This window comes from Lithobates pipiens, unplaced genomic scaffold (assembly GCF_037356315.1).
Source record: "Lithobates pipiens isolate NorthernLeopardFrog02 unplaced genomic scaffold, aLitPip1_a1.2 Scaffold_19, whole genome shotgun sequence".
NCBI classification, from domain to species: domain Eukaryota; kingdom Metazoa; phylum Chordata; class Amphibia; order Anura; family Ranidae; genus Lithobates; species Lithobates pipiens.
The window spans coordinates 573,431,638-573,457,579 of record NW_027507764.1 but is presented as its reverse complement, the minus strand read 5'-3'; the positions used below and the strand labels follow the sequence as shown (position 1 = coordinate 573,457,579).

Sequence of the window (25,942 nt, the reverse complement as noted above, 5' to 3'; positions counted from 1 at the left end):
ATGAGTGCCACCTATCAATGCCCACCAGTGCCACCTATCAAACCTATACGGTTTAGGAGATATTTACCCGAAAACAGGCACCGCTGTCTACGGTGCATGCGTGGCGGCTCTCGTGCATGGGAGTGACGTAATCGCGGCTTCGCCAAATGACAGCGGCGGAGGGGCGAGACCCACCAAGAAGATGGATGCGCCGGACTACAGGGGACAGCGGTGACTTCGCTGGCTCCTGTGTCAGGTAAGTGACACATAATGGACTACTATGCGATGCATAGTAGTCCATTATGCTTTACCTTTGCAGGGAATAAAAGAGGAAGTAAACCCATCAGGGTTTACTTCCTCTTTAATAGGGATGAGCCGAACACCCCCGGTTCGGTTCGCACCAGAACTTTCGAACGGACCCCAAATTCGAACGAACTTTAGAACCCCATTGAAGTCTATGGGACTCGAACGTTCGAAATTAAAAGTGCTAATTTTAATGGCTAATATGCAAGATACTGTCCTAAAAAGGGTTTGGGGACCTGGCTCCTGCCCCAGGGGACATGGGTCAATGCCTAAAATGTTTTTAAAAATGGCCGTTTTGGCGGGAGCACTGATTTTAATGACGATTAAAGTGAAAAAAAAAGTGAAATATTCCTTTAAATATGGTGCCTGGGGGGTGTTTGTAGTATGCCTGTGAAGTGCCACGTGTTTCCCGTGTTTAGAACAGTCCCTGCACGAAATGACATTAAACTGAAATAACACCATTTAAAACTGCTTGCGGTTTTAATCTTATATCTGGTTCCTGCAATATGGTTGAAAATCATTGAGAAAAATGGCATGGGTAGCCCTCCCTGCCCATTACCAGCCTATTTGGGTCTTGTACGCATATTAAGGGGAACCCTGTACCCATATTAAAAAAAGGAAATGCGTGTGGCCCCCAGCCCCTATATACTCAGAACAGCAGTATACAGGCGGTGCAAACAAGACAGGGACTGTGTAGGTTTGTTGTGTTAAGTTGAATCTGTTTGTAATTTTCAACTGGTACATTTTTAAAGTGTAGCTCCAGTCAAAAAAACTATTTTTAAGCTTTTTGGAAAACATAGGGAAGGGTTATCACCCCTGTATAATTTGTTTTGTCGTCCATCTTTTTTCATCTCACTTGCTGTTGTCTCCTTCCATTTGCAAGTAGGAGATGTTTGTAAGTTGGATGTTTGAAAGTAGGGGCCTGCCCTATATGCTCTGCAGAAATGGCGGAACAAGGTGTTGGTTTTGCCACAACATTGTAAGCCCTAAAAGTGACTCTTGGTGGGCGCTGGAGCGCCCTGCTGTGAACGATTATATCAAGAATTGTAATTACATGCCATTGTTGAACAGTGGTAGAAAAATTGACCTTTGGTGGTTGTGGTGCTGGTGCCACAACACTATAAGTCCTCACCGTTACTCTGGGTGGGCACAGGAAGGGGCCCTCCTGTCAAATATTATATCAAGAATTGTAATTACATGTCCCTGTTAAACAGGGGCAGAAAAATTTGGCCTTAGGCACTGGTGCTGGTGCCACCACACTTCAACCTCTCCCATATACTCTAGTTTTATTGCAGGAATTAGCCCTGCTGCAAAGCATTGCATCAAAAATTGTACTTAAATGCCCCTGTTAAACAGGGGCAGAAAAATTGGGCCTTAGGCACTGGTGCTGGTGCCACCACACTGCAACCTCTTCCATATACTCTAGTTTTATTGCAGGAATTAGCCCTGCTGCAAAGCATTGCATCAAAAATTGTAATTAAACGCCCCTGTTAAACAGGGGCAGAAAAATTGGGCCTTAGGCACTGGTGCTGGTGCCACCACACTGCAACCTCTCCCATATACTCTTGTTTGATTGCAGGAATTAGCCCTGCTGCAAAGCATTGCATCAAAAATTGTACTTAAACGCCCCTGTTAAACATGGGCAGAAAAATTGGGCTGATGGCATCACCCAGAACCAGAAATGTTCTTTCAACATATCAGCGGAGGAGGAAGAGGATAGACAATCAACATAACAGGACAGCCACTCAGCATCAGCATAGGCAGTCTTGAAGGGATGTGATATTTAAAAAAAAAAAAAATTCTGTTACATCAGCTTCAGGTGCTTGGTAGCTGTGGGTGATCCAAGACTGATTCATCTTGATGAAGGTCAGTCGATCAACTGATTCGGTGGACAAGCGCACCCTGTGATCGGTAACAAAGCCACCAGCAGCACTGAAGGTGCGTTCCGAAAGAACGCTGGATGCAGGACAGGCCAGTAGCTCAATTGCATACTGTGCAAGCTCTGGCCAGTGATCCATCCTCAAGACCCAGTAAGCCAGAGGATTTTCGGTGGGAAAGGTGTCCAAGTCTGACCTTGCCCCTAGGTATTCCTGCACCATGTAAATCAGACGCTGGCGATGGGTGCTGGAACCGATCATACCTTGGGGCTGCGGACTAAAAAATTGTCTGAAAGCATCAGTCAGACGGCCACCTTCTCCACCGCTCCTTCTGACCAATGCCTCAGCAACACGTTGTCCAGGACCAGGAGTTTGTAACCTCCCAGTCTCTGGGAACGCGTTGCACAGACCTTTCTGCAAGGCCTCCCGGAGATGTCTCATCCTCTGCTCCCTCTGCGATGGCAAGATAAGGTCGGCAACCTTACCCTTGTACCGTGGATCAAGGAGAGTGGCCAGCCAGTAATGGTCCCTCTCCTTGATCCGAAGAATACGAGGATCCTTCCGCAGGCTTTGCAGGATCAGGGAGGCCATGCAGCGTAGGTTAGCTGAGGCATTCGGTCCGGAGTCCTCTGGGTCACTAAGGACAACATGATCCGCAGCTACCTCCTCCCAGCCACGTACAAGTCCACGTGTTTCTTGGGACTGTAAATCATCCCTACAAGACTGCTGCTGCTGCTGCTGCTGAGTGCCAGCCTCCACCTCCATGCTGACACAATCATCCTCCTCCTCCTCTTCCTCCTCCTCATCCTCTTCCTGTGTGATGGGTGGCACAGCAGGAACACTGTCTGGATAAAGGGGGCCTTGAGAGGCAAGGAAGTCCTCCTCTTCCTGCCTCTGTTCTGCCTCAAGTGCCCTGTTCATTATTCCATGCAGCGTATGCTCCAAGTGCCGGTGCCGTAGTCGCACAGGTACTCATTGATGGCCCTCTGCTGCGTGTGCAGCCGCTGCAGCATGGCCAACGTTGAGTTCCATCTGGTGGGCATGTCACATATAAGGCGGTTCTTGGGCAGGTTCAACTCCTTTTGGAGCTCAGCCAGCCGAGCACAGGCATTAAATGATCGGCGGAAATGCACACAGACTTTCCTGGCCTGCTTCAGGACATCCTGTAAGCCGGGGTACCTGCCCAAGAACCGCTGCACCACCAGGTTAAGGACGTGAGCTACACAGGGCACATGGGTCAGTTGTCCCTGTCGGAGGGCGGAGAGGAGGTTGGTGCCATTGTCACAAACCACCATTCCTGGCTTAAGCTGGTGTGGCGTCAACCACCTCTCGGCCTGCCCCTGCAGAGCTGACAAAACATCCGCCCCAGTATGGCTCCTGTCCCCCAAACAAACCAGCGCAAGCACGGCATGGCATCGTTTTGCCTGCGTACTTGCGTAGCCCCTGGAACGCCTACAAAGCACCGCTGGTTCTGAGGACAGAGCACTGGAAGAGGCCATGGAGGAAGAAGAAGAGGAGGGGGTGGAGGAGAGAGGTGTGTCACAACCAATAGTAGCATTCTGGAGGCGTGGTGGCGGAACAACCTCCAACACTACTGCACCTTGTCCTGCATCCTTCCCAGCTGCCAGAAGAGTGACCCAATGGGCCGTGAAAGACAGGTAACGTCCCTGTCCATGCCTGCTGGACCATGAGTCAGCGGTAATATGCACCTTACCGCTGACCGCCCTGTCCAGCGAGGCAAGGACATTGCCTTCCACATGCCGGTAGAATCGCCTTCCGTGAGAAAAAGTGGCGTTTGGGGACCTGCCACTGAGGAACCGCACATTGTACAAACTCACGGAAGGGGGCCGAGTCTACCAACTGAAAAGGCAGCAGTTGAAGTGCTAGCAATTTAGTCAAGCTAGCATTCAACCGCTGGGCATGTGGATGGCTGGGAGTGAACTTCTTTGGCCGGTCCAGCAGCTGGGGCAGGGACATTTGCCTGCTATAATCGGACGTGGGTGTACCGCTAGCAGAGTTCCCGGAAGCACTTGGCTGTGACACACCTAATTCTACACCTTCATTCCTCTCAGAGCAGGTTTCAGAGAGGACTGAAGGTCTAGTGGGGTTGGAGATGCCAGCTGATGAGGAGCAAGGAGAGGTCCGCTTTGTTGTTTGGTGTGGGTCTTTGAGGTACGCTTGCCAACGAGCTGCGTGGCAGGTCAACATATGTCTGGTCAAGCATGTGGTGCCCAAGCGGCTGATGTTTTGGCCACGCGAGATACGCTTGAGACATATGTTGCAAATAGCAGCGGTGCGATCTGATGCACTCGTCTCAAAAAAGGCCCACACCAAAGAACTTTTAGAATAACGCGCAGAGGCAGCGCCCTGCACTGGCGGAGCTCTGCGGTGTGATTCAGTAGGTGTGCTGTCCCTAAGCTGGCCCCCGGAGGGCATCCTGCCTCGTTGGACATGTGCCTCCTCCTCCTCCTCCTCCTCCTCCTCCTCTCTCCTTCCAGGCACCCACGTGGAGTCAGTGCCCTCATCATCCCCTCCCTCTTCATCGCTGTAGCAAACCTGGCAGTATGCTGCAGCTTGTGGAACATGACTGCCAGATTGCTGTCCTTCTTGAGCATCCCCTCTCTCTGCGCTCACGCTACTGCCTTCCTCTAGCTGAGTGTCATCATCAGAGCCCACAAAACACTGGGCATCCTCCTGGAGCATGTACCCAACACTGTGCTCAAAGAGTTCAGGAGACTCCTCAGGAGGACGTGGTGGGTCTAGGGAAGGAGTCACTGATGATGACATTGAGAGGAGGGAAGACGATGCGTTGGCAGCTGCTTTGCTAGTACCCTGAGACTGGGTGAGAGAGGATGAGGAGGATGAAGAGGGCTTGGTCATCCACTCTACCAAGTCGTTGGCATGTTGCGGCTCAACATGTCCAGCTGCCGAAAAGAAGGACAAGCGTGTCCCATGGCCACGTGCTGATGACAATACACTGTGTCCACGACCAGCACTGTTGTCTCTAGACACAGAGCCTGCTTGCCCTCTTTTATCGGCTCGTGCCTGTCTGCCTCTCCTTGCTGGCCTTCCAGACATGGTAATGGCCTGAAGGGAGTTGGGTAAAAAAGCAGTTGGGTAGTGTATATTGTGCTAGAGGCACACAACACCCACTAACTCCTGCAGATGCCTTTATTATAGAACACCAGAGATAAAGGGGTATATACAGATGTATACTGTGCTGTGCTGGAGGCACACACAACTTCCAATAACTCCTGCAGATGACAAGTGGTCTCAAATAGAGAAGAGCTATGTAGGTGGATATAGCGGTGTGTACTGGGTACAGAGCACGCAGACAGCACGCACAAGCTCCTAACACTACTGACTGCAAGCTCTATTATAAAAGATAGATCACTAGCTATATAGGTGAGGTGAATATAGCGGTGTATACTGCGGTCAGGGCACGCAGACAACAACCACTACACAACAGCAAGATCGAAAATCGTCCGAAAACGATCGGTGTGTACTGTGTTGAAGGTACACAGAACACCCACTAACTCCTGCAGATGCCTTTATTATAGAACACCAGAGATAAAGGGGTATATACAGATGTATACTGTGCTGTGCTGGAGGCACACACAACTTCCAATAACTCCTGCAGATGGCAAGTGGGCTCAAATAGAGAACAGCTATGTAGGTGGATATAGCGGTATGTACTGGGTACAGAGCACGCAGACAGCACGCACAAGCTCCTAACACTACTGACTGCAAGCTCTATTATAAAAGATAGATCACTAGCTATATAGGTGAGGTGAATATAGCGGTGTATACTGCGGTCAGGGCACGCAGACAACAACCACTACACAACAGCAAGATCGAAAATCGGCCGAAAACGATCGGTGTGTGCTGTGTTGAAGGTACACAGAACACCCACTGCTTCAGACGCCAACACACTACACAAGGCCGCCGCGCTGGCGGCCTTATATAGTGTGGGGCGTGCACTACACAGCCTGAGCTATGATTGGCCACAGGCATCCTGCCTGTGGCCAATCATGGCTCGCCTCGCTGCTGGCGCTGCAAATGGCCAAGCATGCCAGGTCACAGTGCATGCTTGGCCAATCATGAGCCAGCAATGCACTGCGCCATCGCAGTGCATTGTGGGCCGTGAGCGCCACACGAATTTGGCGCTAACGGACCAAAATGTTCGGACTTCGCCGAACGGACGAACAGCCGATGTTCGAGTCGAACGTATGTTCGACTCGAACACGAAGCTCATCCCTACTCTTTAACTTGTTCCGTTCATCCCATGCAAGAATTCACAGCAGCAGACAGTCTTTGTAAACTTTAGAAACGTTATTGCTAGAAACTCTAGTGATGATCCGATGAAATAGAGGATATGAGTTGCCTCTAATAATCTGGTTCCTGACTCTGTTACTCTGTACTTTCCTTTGGTGAACCGACCAGCACCCCTCTGAAAGATGCTGTGAGTTATGGATATTAAAAGTCCCAGGCCTCGCCACCTACCTTGACTCCTGCAATCCGCCCAGTGTCAGTTCTGGAAAGGTGTCCTTGATGGATAAGCACCGCTGGGTTGAACTCCCTTTGCTCTCTCCCACTGACAGTCCATTATTGCCACAGAAGGTTGATCCCAGTTTCCTCCGTTCTCTTTTCAATTACTTCTTCCTCCGAATGATCCGGTCCATCCCAGGCTAGTAAGCCCAGTTTTCTCCTCCAAACCACATAGTGCTGTGTGAGTTACCCTCAGGCCTTCAAACCCTCTCCTGCTATCCAGCACTGGGGTCTCTGAACCCTCAGGCCTTCAAACCCTCTCCTGCTATCCAGCACTGGGGTCTCTGAACCCCCAGGCCTTCAAGCCTGCTCCTCCTGCACACTACATCTTTACTCTTTCTTCTTCTAGCTCCCAGGAACTCCTCCTGGAAGCATGTGGCCCCCAGCTTATATGCAAGTCCTGTCCCTGCCAACACAAATTAATGATTGGTCCAGAGCTCTCCATACAAGCTGCCTGTCACTCCAGTCCCAAGTCCAGCCTCCCTTCCAGAACATTTCCACTGGAAGGTAAAGGGGATCTCTCTGAGCCAGAATGTAGGTGGCCACACCCCCCTCTATTCTATCACTCCCCTCTCCCAAAATAAACAACCAGGCCTAAAAAGTGTAAGGCCCCTTTCACACGGGGCGGATCAGTAATGATCCGCCCCGTGATGATCCGCTCGCTCAGCGGGGATCGCTCCGTTGTCCCCGCTGAGCCGGCTGCGGACAGGGCGGTCTCCGCACACTGTGCGGGGACCGCCCTGTCAGCTCTCCGCTCTCCTCTATGGGGATCGGACGAGCACGGACCGTGTGTCCGTGTTCATCCGATCCGCTCTGCAGACGGACAGAAAAATAGGATTTTCCTCCGTCTGCAGAATCGGACATTTGCGGAGGCGGACAATAGCGGGTGTCTGCGGATGCTCATCCGCAGACACCCGCTATCCCATAGGGATGAATGGATGTCCGTATTTCATCCGCAAACGGATGGATGAAATACGGACATATCATCCGCATGTGTGAAAGGGGCCATAGGCCCTGGCCAAATTTACCTATCACTACCTATGAAAAAAAAAAACTATCTAGCACCCACCAAAGTGGGTGGGCGCTACATAACTAAGTTATGACTAAGGCCTTATAGGTTGAAACGCGTCAACTGACTTAATCTGCATTTGTTCACTGTGGCTATTCAATAAAATGAAGACATTTTTAAGAGCAACAACCGGAGTGCAGATGATTTTTTCTACCTTAAATTGTCGCCTATGCCTAGTAACATTTATTTAATTTGTCGCCATTGCGTGGGCATGCGCAATTCTAAAGTGTGACATGTTTGGTGTCTATTTACTTACTATAACGTCATATTTTAATATTTAAAAAAAAAAAGGGTTGTGTGTTTTTGTTTTTTTTTGTAAAAAAATGAACCGCTTGCCGACCAGTCACTGCACTTATACCGTGGCAAGCTGGCTCGGCTACGTGAATCGCCGTAGCTTTAGTTGAGTTACCCTTCAAGTAATAACAAAGTTATTTGAGATGGTCACGGTCATGGTATACAGCACCATTAATTCTTAGTAAAGGGAAGGCTCTTAGCCCTTGTACACACGGTCGGACATTCTGACAACCAAATCAGTTTTTTTCCGACGGATTTTGTCCGAAACTGTTGCATACACACGGTCAGACAAAGTTGTCGGAAAATCCAAATGTACATAACGTGATGACGCTATTTCGTTACGATGGGACTACATTCATGCTAGTAGCCAATAGCTTTGGTGTAGGAATTTGATCTGAGCATGCGTGGCACTTTGTCCGATCGGAATTCTCTACACATGATCGGAGTATGTCCGATCGGATCATGTTGTAAGAAAATTTTACAGACAAGTTGGAAAACTTGGTCCGTCGGATACTCCGACGGAAACAGTCCGATGGAGACCACACACAGTCGGATTATCCGACAAAACGGTCCGACCGGACACATTCCGTCGGAATCTCCGACCGTGTGTACAAGGGCTAAGAAGGTAAAACAGGTCTGATAAAGACTTCGTTCACCAGAGAAGTGACAGAATGGTTTTCTTTTCTTTTTTGTCTCCTGGCAGTTGTTGGAGAGCCCAGACAGAATAACTGAGCAGATCAGCAAGGACCTGGCTTGGCTTTGTTCCCAACTTTTGGTCATATGGTCTAAATTCCTGGAGACAGTGACACTTCAGCCAGACGTGACAACCTACCTCATGCAAGAACACCACACCCTACGGGTAAGTTGCTTGTGTCCTTGACATCCTTCTGTTGGCTGTATGCAAAACCCTAAGTGGAGATGTTAGAACCCAAGTTATTTTGCATTGGAGGAGTTCCTCTACTTTCCGTCCTGAAGAACATAGTCAATTAACCACATATAGGGACTTTTGGGGTGACAGTCATTCGTTTTAACACATTAGTGAAAAAAAAAAAAGTCTCACATTTGTTATTAAATAACTATTATGCAAAATTATCCAAAATAATATTTTTATAGTTTTGTCCCACAATCTTTTTTTTTTATTTTTTACTGATAACATTCATATTTAAAGAGACATTATGCGAAACGATTTCTTTACATGACTAATTCCCTTATTACTCAATCCAGCTTATTGTTAGGTCCAAGTTAAGCTGGCCATAGATGATTCGAATCTCGGCCAGTTCAGCAGTAACCAACCATGTATGGCAAGGCTGAATGTATCCAAGTCTTTACATGTGATTATTGCAAGCAGCTGTTATACCCGCTAGCAATAATCACTGTGTCCTCCTGGCAGGGTGTCACGTACCTGGTAGAGGAGCCCGGAATGCAGGGAGCGGCCTCTCGTAAGCCTCTGGCTCGAGAACCCCTGGAAGTGGGGACAGGGATTCTAGAGTTCAGAGGGCACAGTGCCGAGCTGGTGAAGGATAGAACCGGACCTTGGCAGCAGACAACGGCAGGCACAGGTGGTCAGACTGGAACAGCTGGTAGGCAGGCAGCAGACAGCAGCAGGCACAGGTGGTTAGACTGGAACAGCTGGTAGGCAGTCAGCAGACAGCAGCAGGCACAGGTGGTCAGACTGGAACAGCTGGTAGGCAGGCAGCAGACAGCAGCAGGCACAGGTGGTCAGGCTGGAACAGCTGGTAGGCAGGCAGCAGACAGCAGCAGGCACAGGTGGTCAGACTGGAACAGCTGGTAGGCAGTAGCGAGGTCAGGGTACAAGCCGGGTCGGTAACAGGCGGGCAGCAACGGTACACAGGGGAAGACGGAAGCGTGGTCAGAGGCTGGCAGCAAGCAGGCGTAGTCAAGAACAGGCTGGGTAACAAGAATCGGGAGTAATCAGGTAAGCAGGAGACAGAGTAACCGGAACGCTGTAGACTGGACAGCACAGGGGCACTGTAACAGGTTCCTTAAGTAGCCCTTTGGGCGCCAAGAACGGTCGCACAGCGTGTCTGCGCGCGCCCGCATGAAACCGTGCAGCCGTTCGTGACCCCGTTCATACCATCGCGCACCCGCGTGCGCTCGTTCGCAACATCGCGCACCTGCGTGCGCCCGTTCATACCTACACGCACCCGCGTGCGTCCGTTCGCGCCAACGCGCGCCCATGGATACCTGTTAATTCTCAACGAGGGGATTCCGTGGGCAGGCCTTCCATGAGTCACTGGATTCCGGGGACGACCATGACACAGGGGTTGGCTTCCCACACCAGGAGAACACAATGGTTCAACAGGAGGGAATCCCTCATCAACACGGACAGTGCAGGAAAGAAATTTGCACCGTCTATGGCCGGCCTTAGACCTCTACAATATCCTAGTCATGCATTTGCTTCCCGAAGAGGGAAGTGGTCCATGCTCGACGCGTTTCATGGTCTAGTTTACTTGGCAGAATAGAGAAAAGCTAACATTGCAACAATATCTTTATAAGTATCACAATGAGGGATACGCAACCCAACCAGAATCTCTGATGAAGACAAATATGATCACCTGGGGCATTTTGCAAGAGCCTGTGATCAATAAGCATGGTCGTTGGATTTTGTGGTACGATTATAGGCACATTTCACCTACATTTACTATATACTGTGTATATGTATATTGGCAGGGGTTTTAGCCTACTCTATCCTCCAAAAAGTGTTGGCTTTAGACACATTTTAAAACCCAACTTCAGGTCCCCAAGTAGTTCATTTGTATAACTACCTTCTTCAGATGTCTTCAGGCTGGTCACATGACCCGCTTCAGTCTTCATGGGCTTAGGGAGGTCCCCATTGTTACTGAAAGTGGTGTTGATGGAATGAAGTCAATGCCATTCCCCTCAGGTACTATTGGGGTGGGGGGCAGCTTTGGGTTAATGGTTAGTATTGCAGCCAGAACTGTTTTTTTTAAATCACCATGGGGGGAGGGGGATATACAGTTTTTACACTAATATGTTAATTAGCATACCAATTTATGGTAAAACTGAAAGTGGCCTATTGATTCATGTGAAAACACATTATACATCCATTTTAGAGCACAGAACATCCATTTTAGAGCACAGAAAGTCTTTTTTTTTATTGGAAAACTGTTTATTAAAATTTTTGTTTTATTATTTAACAATTATTATAATTTTTTATGTATTTTTATTATAATTATATATTTTTTTAAATATTATTATTTATATAAAAATATAAGTATTTTTTTAAATGTTATTTATCATTTATTAAAACTGGATATTAACTGCTATAATATTACAATGTATAGGCTAGTACTGCTTCCACTGTCATTGCGATGTCTAATTTTACTTGTGTCTTGTACTGTAGGTAAGGAGATTTTCAGAAGCTTTTTTCTACACCGAATATGAAAAACCAGCGGCTCTTACGTTTCAAGAAAATCTGTGAGTTTGTGATAGTTTAGGCATCTGCACTGCTGACAGTATGTTCGATTATTTCCAGTGATTGCTGAACATATACATTGAAATCACAATTCCAGACAAAAAAAAATAAATAAATTTACGTTCTTTTTTTCCCCACAAATAGAGCTTTATTTTGGTGGTATTTGATCACCCCTGCGGTTTTTATTTTTTGCGTTATAAACAAAAATAGAGCGTCAATTTTGAAAAAAACGCATTATTTTTTACTTTTTGTTATAATAAATATCTCCCAAAAATATATAAAAAAAAATATTTTTTCCCTCAGTTTAGGCCGATACGTATTCTTCTACATATTTTTGGTAAAAAAAAAAAAAATCGCAATAAGCGATTATTGATTGGTTTGCGCAAAAGTTATAGCGCTTACAAAATAGGGGATAGTTTTATGGCATTTTTATTAATATTTTTTTTTTTTACTAGTAATGGCGGCGATCAGCGATTTTTATTGTGACTGCGACATTATGGCGGGCACATTGACACATTTTTGGGACCATTGTCATTTATACAGCAATCAGTGATATATAAATGCAGTGATTCCTGTGTAAATGACACTGGCAGTGAAGGGGTTAACCAGTGGGTGGCAGTGTAGGGGTTAAGTGTTCCTAGGGGCGTGTTACTAACTGTTGGGGGCTGGGCTTTCTTTTAGTGAACACTGATCTCTGCTCCAACCACATGGAGCAGAGATCAGCGTCACTTGTTGCTAGGCAGAACTGGGAGATGCTGTTTACAACGGCATCTCCTAGTTCAGCCGCCCCGTGAGACGATCGCGGGTATGCCCACGGCGATCGAGTCCGCGGGACCCATGACCAGACTCACGGGGGTCCTGACCGGCACACGCGAGCGTGCCGCCTGCGGCGCGCTTGCGATGGCAGGGCGCCAAATTTAAAGGGACGTACAGATATACCCATTTACCTGCCCGTGTCATTCTGCCGACATACATCGGCGTGCGCCGGTCGGGAAGTGGTTAATTAACCACTAGACGTGTGTGATTAATTTCATTCAAAAAAAATTGTTAACGCGTTTCGATAAATGTGTTAATTGGGAAATATCAGAATTAATGAAAACCCGTTAAACAAATTTTTCTGAATATTCGTACGTTATAATATTCGTAGATTCGGAGTTTCGACAAATTCATTAATTTCGGAAATAATGAAAACCTGTTAAACAAATGTTTCCAAATATTCATAACTTATAATATTTGTAAATTCGGAGTTTCGACAAATTTGTTAATTCGTAAACCTCCGAATAACGATATCCCGTTTTATTTTCAGAATATTCATAAATTATAATATTCATAAATTCGGAGTTTCGACAAATTCGTTAATTCGGAAATATCAGAATTAATGAAAACTCATTAAACAATTTTTTCCAAATATTTGTAAGTTATAATATTCGTAAATTTGGAGTTTCGACAAATTTGTTTATTCGGAAATTTCAGAATTAATGAAAAGACGTTACACAAATGTTTGAGAATATTCGTAAGTTATAATATTTGTAAATTCAGAGTTTTGAAAAATTCGATAATTCAGAAATATCAGAATGATTGAAAACCCGTTAAACAAATTTTTCCAAATATTCGTAAAGTTATAATATTCGGAAATTCTGAGTTTCAACAAATTCAAAAGCTCTATTTGTAGATAAAAAAAAAAAAGGACATCCATTTAATTTGGTCAAAGCGTCGCACGACAACGCAATTGTCAGTTAAAATAACACAGTGCCGTATCGCAAAAAATGGCCTGGTCATGAAGGGGGGTAAATCCTTTTGGAGGGCAAGTGGTTAAAGTGCAACTATAGGCAAAATCAGAAAGGACATACAGTATATGCCGCAGTACATCACCAGTATGGCATTTATTTATTTTTCCGGAGTTCCCCCGTGACAACGCTGTACAATCTGCAGTGACTGGCATTATTCATGTCACCTTCTGGACAGGGTTGTCCTAGATGGGTATGTACATTTAAATATTCTTTAAAGGGTAAGTTCACCTAATTCACATAAAATTCAAAGTTGAACTAACTCTAAATATCCTGGTCAACCCCGCACCCTGCTGCACATATCGGCCTGGGATGCCCCATGCTACCGGTGTATCCGTCCATATACTGTACATGGCAATACAAGAACATGTGACTGCTCTGACCAATGAGAAGCACACCTGAATCTTCTTCTACTGGATAAGCTGGCTATAGATGGTTTGAATCTTAGCAGGGACCAGGTGAGATTCGATCTATGTATGGGCAGGCTGATTGAACCCAAGTTGACCCATCGTTCGACTTGGGTACAACCAGCATGTCAGATTTCTAGCATGCGCTTATTGCCAGCGGATAAAGCCACTAGACATGTGCACTGACAAAAAATGTGTTCGTTTCATTTGCTTTTATTTTTTTTTTGCCTTTTCTGGAAATTCGGAAATTAAAAATTTGGAAATTAAAAATTTGGAAATTAAAAATTTGGAAATTAAAAATTTGGAAATTAAAAATTTGGAAATTAAAAAGTCGGAATTTGAAAATCCGAAAATTCGGATTTTGGAATTTTCGAATTTGGAATTTTCAAATTTCCAATTTTTTTTGCCACACTGCCTGCCACCAGATAAATGCCACCTGCCACGCTGCCCACCACCAGATGAATGCCACTTGCCACGCTGCCTGACACCAGATGAATGCCACTTGCCACGCTGCCCACCACCAGATGAATGCCACTTGCCACTCTGCCTGCCACCAGATGAATGCCACTTGCCACTCTGCCTGCCACCAGATGAATGCCACTTGCCACGCTGCCCACCACCAGATGAATGGCACTTGCCACGCTGCCCACCACCAGATGAATGCCATTTGCCACGCTGCCTGCCACCAGATGAATGCCACTTGCCACTCTGCCTGCCACCAGATGAATGCCACTTGCCACTCTGCCTGCCACCAGATGAATGCCACTTGCCACGCTGCCCACCACCAGATGAATGGCACTTGCCACGCTGCCCACCACCAGATGAATGCCATTTGCCACGCTGCCTGCCACCAGATGAATGCCACTTGCCACACTGCCTGACTTCCAGTTCCAGTGCCTTCCAGTTCCAGGAAAAAAAAGTAGACTATGTTCCATTTCTCCTGCACTGGACTGTACTGGAATGCTGTAAAGCACATGCAAAACACCGGAACGCACCTACATGCATTAAAAATGCACTGAAACACACGTGTCCTTATTTAAAAGGGGGGAGGGGTGCAATGGTCTGCATCAAAACGCACCACAAATGCATCAAAAACGCGCATGCAAAAAAGCATCTGGAATGCGTCCGGATTTCTATGGTGTGAACTGGCCCTTTGTTCATTTAGTTCATTAAATTTCCCCCTAAAATAACTGAAAGCTGAAAAATGGCCTGGGAAGGAAGGCCATGAAGGAAATGGTTATATTCTTTCTATTATATTTTTTTTTAAATGTTATACTATTCTTTCTATTCTATTCTAGTATTTTCTTTACCAAGGATTTTATTAGGATTTTATTTTTTGTTCTTTCCCAAGGATTTTATTTATTTATATTCTATTCAAAATTAGAATTTCAGAAGAAGGCTAGTATTTCTATTTTATTCTATTCTATTTTTTTATTCTATTCTATTCTACTCTATTCCATTATTTCCTATTCTATTTTATTTTGCTCTTTTATGTTCTATTCCATTTTGTTCTGTTTTGCTCTAATCTTTTCTAGTCTATTCTTTTATTTTCTAGTCTATCCCTTTATTTTCTATTATACCTTTCCATTCTTTTTCTTTGGATTCTGTTCTGTTTTACTCTATAATATTATATTATTGTATCTTCTATTCTTTCTTTTCTATTCTACTGTATTATTTTCTATTCTATTGTATTCTGTTTGGAAATTAGAATTTGATTCAAAAACTATTTGAAAACTACTTGAATTTGAACTTGAAAACTATTTAAATTCGATTAGAGAAATATTTGAATTTCATAATTTCGGATTCATTTAACCACCTCAATACCACTTTCACCCCCTTCCTGCCCAGGCCATTTTTTAGCTTTCAGGGCTGTCACACTTTGAATGACAATTGCGCGGTCATGCTACACTGTAACCATATGATATTTTTATCATTTTCTTCACACAAATAGAGCTTTATTTTGATGGTATTTAATCACTGCTGTTTTTTTTTTATTTTTTACAAAAAAATAAATTAAAAAACCCCCAAAATTTTGATCAGTTTCTGTCAGTAAATTTTGTAAATAAGTAATTAATCTCCTTTACTGATGGGTATTGATGAGGTGGCACTTATGGGCACTGATGAGGAGGCACTAATATGCCACACTTATGGGCACTGATGGGGAGGCACCAATATGCCACGCATAAGTGTGGCCACTGATATGTGGCACTGATGAGCACTGATAGGTGGCACTGATGGGCGGCACTGATTAGCACCGATAGGTGACACTGTTGGCTGGCACTGGTGGGCACTGATAGGTGGCACTGATGGGCACCAATAGGCGGCACTGCTGGGAACTGATAGGCGGCATGGGTAGGTGGCATTGATGGGTGGCACTGATAGGCGGCACTGCTGGGCACTGATAGGCGGCATGGATAGGCGGCATTGATGGACAGCACTGATAGGTGGCACTGATGGGCGGCACTGATGAGCACAGATAGGTGACACTGATGGCTGGCACTGGTGGGCACTGATAGGTGGCACTGATGGGCACCAATAGGCGGCACTGCTGGGAACTGATAGGCGGCATGGGTAGGTGGCATTGATGGGTGGCACTGATAGGCGGCACTGCTGGGCACTGATAGGCGGCATGGATAGGCGGCATTGATGGACAGCACTGATAGGTGGCACTGAAAGCCAGCACTGACTGGCATCACTAATGGGCACTGATTGTTGGCACTGGTGGGAACTGATTGCTGACACTAGTGGGCACTGGTGGGCACTGATTGCTGGCACTGGTGGTGCTTTATTGTAATCAGGGCTCTGATGATCAGTGCCCTAATTAGCTGTCTTGCTGTCCCCTGCAAGGAGATGCCGCTGATCGTCTCTCCTCTCCACACACTCTGTCAGTGTGAGACAATGAGAGTCGATTACCAGAACTTCCATGCTTACATTTAACTGGCTCTGATTGGACACAGCCGACCACATGGTCAAAAAGCCGCATCAACGGGTCTTTACAGAGATGGGGGTTGCGCGGGAGTGGCCGCTCGGGTGCGCCGTCATATGACATCCACCCAGAACGAGAGCCGCACCATCCCTCCGTCATTTGACGGTAGGCGGGCGGAAAGTGGTTACATTTGTTACTTTTGTAACTATTCTTTACTATTCGGAACTATCTAAATGTAATTCGAAGATTCAAATGTGTAACAAAAAATTTGTTCAAATTTCTCTTGGGAACAAAATGAACCGCACATGTCTAATTTATTCTATATTGTATTTTAATAGTATGGATGGTTTATTAGTGCCCGTTCACACAGGGGCGACGCGACTTGCAGCGCGACTCACAGACGTGACCTGCACACGACTTCAGCGGCGACTTGCAAAATGACTTCTGTATAGAAGTCAATGCAAGTCGCCTGAAGTCGCCCCAAAAATAGTACAGGAACCTTTTTCTAAGTCAGAGCGACTTGAGTCGCTCCTATTAGAATGGTTCCATAGTACAGAACGGAGCGTGATTTGTCAGGCGGCTAAGTCGCCTGACAAGTCGCGGTAGTGTGAACGGGCACTAAGCATAGTTTATTTATTTTTTTATTTGTTGATAATTGCTGTTGTGAGTATTTTTGTTGATTCATTGTGTCTTGTTCTGTTCATTGTTGTGATCTTGAGTTGTCTTTGTTGAGGATTAATAAAGTATTCTGATTCTGATTAACCTCATAGAGTTACCAAAATGTAATATTTTTATTATAGTGGGCTGGTAATAGTGGAAGTATTGGAATATATTTTGGATATTTACATGAAATACTCGAAACACGCCATACTCTAATCTTGTAAATAACTGCATTTTGCCAAAGGTTTTCCTTTGGATTTTCGGCGCTCTCATAAAATTGTTCTCACCTGCTTCCAGGATTCAGAGTCACGGTAACTTGGCATCGGTAGTCAGGAGCTCGGAGTACCTCACCAGCATGCCTCCTCTACCAGTTGAATGTCTAGACATAGATGGAGACTGGAGTTCTCTTCCCATCATCTTCGAAGACAGATACGTGGAACATCCCAGGATAGGTGGGTAAACTGAAGTCTGACTGGAAATGTATAAATTTGTAAGTCTACTGCCTTGCCAGACATTTTCAGTTTAAATAATCTAAAGACATTCCAGGTGCATCAATACAAAACGTGTGTAGCGCTGGCTCCTGACAAGCAGGCGCTATTTTTTTTCAAAGTTAATTTTCCTGAAACCACAGTTGGGTTTTCGGGGTAATTTTCTAAATTTCTGGTTTCAGTACTAGTCCAGCTGGGTTGCACTGGGTTCTCCTTGGCTGCAGGTGTCACTGTCACCGCCGGAAAGAGTAAGAACGCAGTGTGCCACTGTTCTCTTGGAACCAGCCCAGTGGGAGTGTTCTCCTGCTGTGCATTCTGGGAGATGGTATTTAAGGTACGGACATCATGTGCAAAGGTGGCCCGGAGATTATGTTTTGCCTGTTTGGTTCGGGTGGTCCTCCTGACATGGCCCCATTGCCCTCCTGGCCTGGGGTGCGGAACCATGCATTTCGAGTCTCGGGGCTGGCTGGCCCGAGGCAACGCAACTGCAGGGACAGACTTGAATGGATTTCGGGGCCTATTGATCCAAAGGTGGTCCGGTGCCGTCTCATCTGAAGGGAGAGGCAATTGGAAAAACCCCAGGGGAAAACTCTTCAGGAGAAGGCTGTGCGCAAGGCTGGCTTCTCTGAAGGAGGCTGGAGGCTTACTTGAAGGACACAACCTGGATCTACAATCATACAGTATCGCTGGATTGGCTGAGAGATATTGGTACCGTATGATAGCTCTTTAAATTTGTATACGTCCCTCAGTACAACTTTGTCAAACATCCTACGCTCAAGTGTACATTGCAAGTCTGTGGCAGAGACTTTATCGAACACCCTACCGGCTGCTAGGCCTAGTGAGAGGAGGTCTCACTAGGTTGCTATTCTCTGGATTTTTCCTATACAAGATGTTCCAATTTTTGCAGTCTAAAGTACCTGAACTTACTCCTAACCCTCTACCCTTCATTGAGAGACTCTTTCTGTTTCAAATAAATAACCCAAAAGAAGATTCAGTTTCCACATTTCTTTGGGCTATCTACCACGGGAATCCCTAGACGGAGAAGCAGACAAGAAGGTAACTGTAAGCCCAATAAAACCAGCAGCTCCTTCAGGGGTTAGTGCTACATGTGCAAAATCGACACTTCATTTTTCTGATGCCCCGTACACACGAGCAGATTTTCCGTCAGAAAAAACTTGGATGGTTTTTCCGACGGAATTCCACTCAAGCTTAGCTTGCTTACACACGGTCACACAAAAGTTCTCTGAACTTTCGACCGTCAAGAACACAGTGACGTACAGCACTACGACGAGCCAAGAAAATGAAGTTCAATGCTTCCGAGCATGCGTCAAATTGTTTCCGAGCATGCAAAGGATTTTGCGCGTCGGAATTTGTACAGACGATTAGAACTTTTTCTGACCGAAAAATAGAGAACCTGCTCTTAATCTTTTGCTGGCTGGAATTCTGCCAGCTAAAGTACGATGGAGCCTACATACAGTTGGAATTTCTGACCAAAAGCTCACATCCGACTTTTGCTGGCAGAATTTCTGATTGTGTGTATGGGGCTTTAGAAAGCAACCAACTCCTGATTTGAAATGCCCTTTCCTTGTCAAAATGCTGTATAGAAGGAGCAATGCTCTTTGTATTGAAGCAAAGCTTTTATCAGCAAGTAGTAATATAAAATATGACCAAGAAAGTTTAGAGTTGGCAGTTAGGGATGACGTCAAGAAACAGCCTTTAGAATTGTTGCAGCTCTTCTCAAAGTGATAGTGTAGCTCTCCGATAACAGTTTGTCATCTGCAAGATTAATTTAATGTAATGTTCTTCTGTTTCTTTTCTTTTCCAGCTGAAGAAAAGAAATATAACTCTGTGACCGAACTAGGCAGTAGAAATATAAGTGACCATTTCATCCAGACTACAACAGTGTATGAAAATGCTTCTTTCGAAGAGACCAGTCAATGCGTCCACGTGCCAAAAGACATCATCCAAACCAAGAGTCCAGTACACTGTTACCAGGAAGCTTTTCAGAAAGCAGAACATGTTTCTAAGGTTCTGCAACTTGGGGCTACAATTGACCCACAAGAACCAATGCCAGAGGAACCTAAAGTATCTCATGAGACTCCACCAGAACATAAATCAACAGGTGTTACGTATATTGAAGTAAAGCCTAGCCTAGTCAACCAATACAGAGGAGAACCTGTGTTAATCATCAATGCTTCTATTCCTGGCCATGGCTCTGCAACAGAAGTAGAGTTTAACCTCATGGAGACTGCTCTTGGGTTGTCTGGGTTGACTAAAGAGAGTTTGGAATCTGAAAGCATAGAAATGCATGATACAGGGGACTTTAAAGATGGGCAAAGTCTTAATAAGAAGAGATTACCTCAAGGTATGCACATACTGTCCAAAAGTAATAGTACAGAATTAATAGGTAAATCTTTGAAGAAGGCGCTTGTAGCAAATTCTTTTCCTAATGACAAACTTGACAATTTTTCATTGTGTTCTGATGTGATCAAGCGGTCATCATCTTTGATATCTGACTCAGGAATAGAGAGCGAGCCAAGCTCTGCAGCTTGGTGCGATACCCGCTCTAGGACAGTAGACCCAGACAGCGATAAGCAACTTTTACAGCAGTTATCTGGAAAGTACGATATGCATCGAAACTCACTCGAGGGAGTACAGACGGAGAGTAACACGAGCTTACCAAGTGGTATTCAAGCTTCATTGACTTCCATTAACTCCTTGCCATTTGAAGAGGAGGAAAGAGAAGTAGAACTTTCAAAACTAACTAAATCTGTTTCTGCACCACAAATTAGTAGTCCAGAGGAAACTGAAAATGAATTGACTGCGGTAAAAGCTGAGACCGAGGAGGATATCCAAGACAATGTTTTGGCTGAAGTCAATGATGCTGCTAGGACTGAATGTGAAATGACTACAGTATTGTGCAGTGAGGGATATTCTCACAGTGTAACTGATGAATCTTCATATGCCAAACCCATGGTTAATCGTTGCATGTCAAATTCCAACAGCAGTTTAGAGAATTTGTTCTCTGAGACTGACAAAGTCCTGTTAGACGATGATGACGTCTATGGAAGATCTTTAATGTGCAATTTAAATGTTCAAGAGGATGAATGTATTTCAGACTGTCTGAGCCAAAGGCCTGGAGAGCTGAACTCAACAACATTTTCATTAGAAATGTTGATAGAGGATGACACATCACAAACATCACAAGCTAATTTCTCCAATGTGCCCCAAAGTAACGAGGCCATGGAAGAATATCCATTTTTGCAAGAGATTGAACTTACTGAAGATTCCAGTAGTGAACAATTGCTTGATAATTACTCTGGCTCAGATCAGGAATTGTTAGACCCGGACCCTAAGCCTAAAGTGAGCAAAAATATGTGCGCTTCTCTATCGCAATCAAGCTCAAGTTCAACCACAGTGTTGGCCCCAGATGGAAGGCGAGTTGTGGATATGGTTAACCTCTCTGTTTCTTGTACGGCAACATGCTTGCCTTTTTCTTCAATACAAAAGGACGCTCCTGTTATTCCTGGCTTTTCAACCAAACAAGTGCTGTTCCCGATAACAAGGCAACCGCTGGGATCTTTTGGGGTTATTTCAGGGAATTCTTCAGATAATGATGAAGAAGTTAATGAACGAATGCTTAGGTAAGATAACATTCCAGCTCCCACGTTGCATGTTGCTTACTATGAGTAATATGATTCTGTGTATATTGAAATGCTCCAAGTTTGCTGCTATGCCTTTCAGTTCAGACCATTTGGTTCGCAATTATTGCTACACCAGAAAAGTTTATTTTATAGTGAAAAAAATAAGTGTTAACCCACTCTAGGACCGTACATTTAAAATGGAACTGATAATAGAATAGCTACAATTTGCATTATTCTACTTGTAGGTTCTAAATGTTCTACCACAGATGGGACATGTTGGATCCATCAGTATTTCCACCCCCAGTGTTTATGTTCCATGTGTGACCTCTGATCTAGAAAAATTCAACATAGATAGGAAGGATCGGCACAAGACAGTTGGGTTAGGAGGGCCAAAGGCATCTTTGTACTACAATTTAATGTAAAAAATAGTATGTGGCGCTACCTCACCCAGGAATTGCGTTAAGAAAAAATATAAATGAATAAATTACAATACAAAAAATTTGTGAAATTAGATACTATATCAAACAATGTGCAAAATGAGCAATATGTGCAACAAACGCAATAAAGTGCAATAAACAACACTCTTGTATAAATGCTTAAGTGCAAATCATCTAAGTGCAATCCACACATCCAGTGTGAATAATATTAAGTCCGTATAGCATAGAAATGCAATGGCGTGAGTAACGTAAATAATGTCAATAAAAGGGCTCAAATGACAAGAGTCCAAAAAATGTCCATGCAGTGAATACTAAATAAAGAATAACACCAACCTTGTTTCCCCCAGCCTCTCACCTCAGTATCAGACCACCAGGGGTCAGATGGCGCTGTAAACACACTGGTGACAATGATGATGATCCTTTGCTCCTCAAATAACCAGTCCGTTAGCGTTCCAAATACACCAATAATGACCATATACATGATGAGAAAAGAAGGTGGGGGAGGGGGTTTCAATGTGTAGTAACATAAAAACAACTTTAATAAAATAAATCCACACCATTTGATAAAGTCACGTGGATGTGACGCAACGCGTCAGGGAGGAGCCAGGTGTCATTGTCGTCACTTCCGGGCGCGGCCGAGACCGGAAGTTTGTTTGTTTATACCCGCGATTGCCATTACTTATATGTAAGTGTGGATTTATTTTATTAAAGTTGTTTTTACGTTACTACACATTGGAGCCCCCCCCTTCTTTTCTCATATGGAGACGGTCTACCTTTTCGGCTCTAACAGTCTCCACTCTTCTGAGAAGGAGATGTGTCTGTAGCACATTGCGACTATTCAGCAAAAAACTTAATTGTGAGTTCCTCCACATGAAACTCATCAAACCATGTCTTTATGGAGCTGGCTGTACACAGGGGCCACAGTCATGCTGTAAAAAAAAAGGACCTTCTCCAAACTCATAGCACAAAACTGGAAGCACAACAGTAACCTAAATTTTAATGGAAACACTTAATACTTTGGAGGGTTTTCATATACTTTTGACCGTTTAGTGCATATACAAAGGTCTTGTGTATTCCATCATGTGTGTCAGAACTTCTTTCCTCTTCATGCAAGTCAATGTGAATGTAAAATCAGCTTAATGCATCTTAGAAGGAGGTCAAAAGGACCTGTGAAGGATGATCTCAGAAGCATCGTAAATTGATTTTATATGGAATCTGAATCCAAATGAAAGCATCTTACATTTGCCCACACACAAGCACTCATACAAGCGGTATCCTGCTGATCCTGATTTTTATAACTGTCTTAGGTCTAGGCCTTCATAGTGATTCTTCCAGACCTTGCATAGAAAGATGCTGTTGTTACAGTGGCTAGCATAGTATATACTATATACAGTATCTGCATGTGTTTTACTTACTCTGTTACATTATACCTAACTGATAAACAGTTGCGCTCATACGTTTACATACCCTGGCAGAATTTATGATTTCTTGGCCATTTTTCAGAGAATATGAATGATAACACAAAAACTTTTCTTTCACTCATGGTTAGTGTTTGGCTGAAGCCATTTATCATCAATCAACTGTGTTTACTCTTTTTAAATCATAATGGCAACAGAAACTACCCAAATGATCCTGATCAAAAGTTTAGATACCCCAGTCCTTAATACCGTGTATTGCCCCCTTTTACCTCAATGACAACTTGAAGTCTTTTGTGGTATTTGTGGATGAGGCTCTTTATCTTCTCAGATGGTAAAGCTGCCCATTCCCCTTGGCAAAAAGCCTCCAGTTCCTGTAAATTCTTGGTCTGTCTTGCATGAACGACACGTTTGAGATCTCCCCAGAGTTGCTCAATGATATTCAGGTCATGAGACTAAGATGGCTACTCTAGAACCTTCACTTTATTCTGCTGTAGCCAATGACAGGTCGACTTGGCCTTGTGTTTGGATCATTGTCATGTTGGAATGGCCAAGTACGTCCCATGTGCGGCTTCCTGGCTGATGAATGCAAATGTTCCTCCCCTATTTTTTTATAACATCCTGCTTTCATCTTGCCATCAATTTTTGACCAAATTTTCTGTTGCTGTTCTGTTGTAGCTCACACATCCCCAAAACATCAGCGACCCACCCCTGTGTTTCACAGGAATGGTGTACTTTTCATCATAGGCCTTCATGACTCATCTCCAAATGTAGCGTTTATGGTTGTGGCCAAAACGATCAAATTTTGGTTTCATGACTCCAAATGACTTAGTGGCAAAAGGTTTGAGGCTTGTCTCTGTGCTGTTTGGCATATTATAAGGGGAATACTTTATACTTTACTGTTAGTAATGGCTTTTTTCTGGTGACTCGACCATGAAGCCTATCTTTCTTCAAGCAACTCCTTCATGTGTATCTGGAAACAGCCACACCACATGTTTTCAGAGAGTCCTGTATTTCACCTGAAGTTATTTGTGGGGTTTTTCTTTGCAAACAATTTTCCTGCAAGTTGTGGCTGAAACTTTAGTTGGTCTACATGACCATGGTTTGATTTCAACAGAACCCCTCATTTTCCACTTCTTAATTAGAGTTTGAACACTACTGATTGGTATTCTCAGTTCCTTGGATATCTTTTTACTGTATATCCCTTTCCTGTTTATACAGTTCAACTACCTTTTCCCGCAGATCCTTTGACAATTCTTTTGCGTTCCCCATGACTCAGAATCCAGAAACGTCAGTGCAGCACTGGATGAAAGATGCAAAGGTCTGTCAGGAGTCCAGGAACTCATTGACCTTTTATACACACACACTAATAACAAGCAAACCGATCCAAGGGGAGGATGGTTACCTTTAATAGCCATTCAAACTCCTTTGTGTTAACTTGTGTGCATGTTATCAGGCCATCACCAGGATATGTAAACTTTTGATCATGGTCCTTTGGGTAGTTTCTGTTGCCATTATGATTTAAAAAGAGTAAACACAGTGATAATAAATGGCTTCAGCCAAACACTAACCAGTAGGGATGAGCTTCGAGTTCGAGTCAAACTCATGTTCGACTCGAACATTGCCTGTTCGCCTGTTCAGCGAACAGTGAAAAATTTGGGGTGTTCGCGGCAAATTCGAAAAGCCGCGGAACACCCTGTACAAGTATGGGATAAATCTAAACTGCTCATTTTAAAGGCTAATATGCAAGTTACTGTCCTAAAAAGTGTTTGGGGACCTGGGTCCTGCCCCAGGGGACATGGATCAATGCAAAAAAAAGTTTTAAAAACGGCAGTTTTTTCGGGAGCAGTGATTTTATTAATTAAAGTGAAACCATAAAAGTGTAATATTCCTTTAAATTTTGTATCTGGGGGGTGTCTATAGTATGCCTGTGAAAGGGCGCATGTTTCCTGTGCTTAGAACTGTCCCTGCACAAAGTGTCATTTCTGCAGAAAAAAAATGCATTTAAAATCACTCGCGGCTATAATGAATTGTTGGCTCCAGTAATACAGAGAACACTCATTGAAAGTCATTGATAAAAAAAAAAAAAAGCGTGGAGTTTCCCCAAATTCAATTACCAGGCCCTTCAGGTCTGGTATGGATATTAAGGGGAACCCCGCGTCAATTTTTAAAAAAAAATTGACGTGGGGGTCCCCCTAAAAATCCATAACAGACCCTTTATCCGAGCACAGAACCTGGCAGGCCGCGGGAAAAGTAGGGGGATGAGAGAGCGCCCCCCCCCTTCTAAACCATACCAGGCCACATGCCTTCAACATTGGGAGGATGCTTTGGGGGTCTGTGACCCTTCAAAGCACCATGTTCCCATGTTGATGGGGACAAGGGCCTCATCCCCACAACCCTGGCCGGTGGTTGTGGGGGTCTGCGGGCAGGGGGCTTTTATTGTTTCACTTTAATCATTATTAAAATCAGTGCTCCTGAAAAAACGTCAGTTTTTAAAACTTTTTTTTGCATTGATACATGTCCCCTGGGGCAGGACCCAGGTCCCCAAACACTTTTTAGGACAGTAACTTGCATATTAGCCTTTAAAATTAGCACTTTAGATTTTGAACGTTCAAGTCCCATATACTTTAATAGGGTTCTAAAGTTCACAC

The 25,942-nt window shown here is 44.5% G+C and overlaps 1 protein-coding gene across 1 annotated transcript in view; it reads left to right on the top strand.

Moving 5' to 3' along the window:
* FAM135B (family with sequence similarity 135 member B) overlaps positions 1-25,942 on the top strand; it is a 181,747-nt gene that overhangs the window by 113,519 nt on the left and 42,286 nt on the right. Inside the window, exons 9-12 of the mRNA XM_077493377.1 lie at positions 8,774-8,929; positions 11,456-11,529; positions 17,605-17,759; positions 19,621-21,439. Of these exons, the coding sequence (XP_077349503.1) occupies positions 8,774-8,929; positions 11,456-11,529; positions 17,605-17,759; positions 19,621-21,439 (2,204 nt within the window). The remainder of the gene's footprint in view (positions 1-8,773; positions 8,930-11,455; positions 11,530-17,604; positions 17,760-19,620; positions 21,440-25,942) is intronic.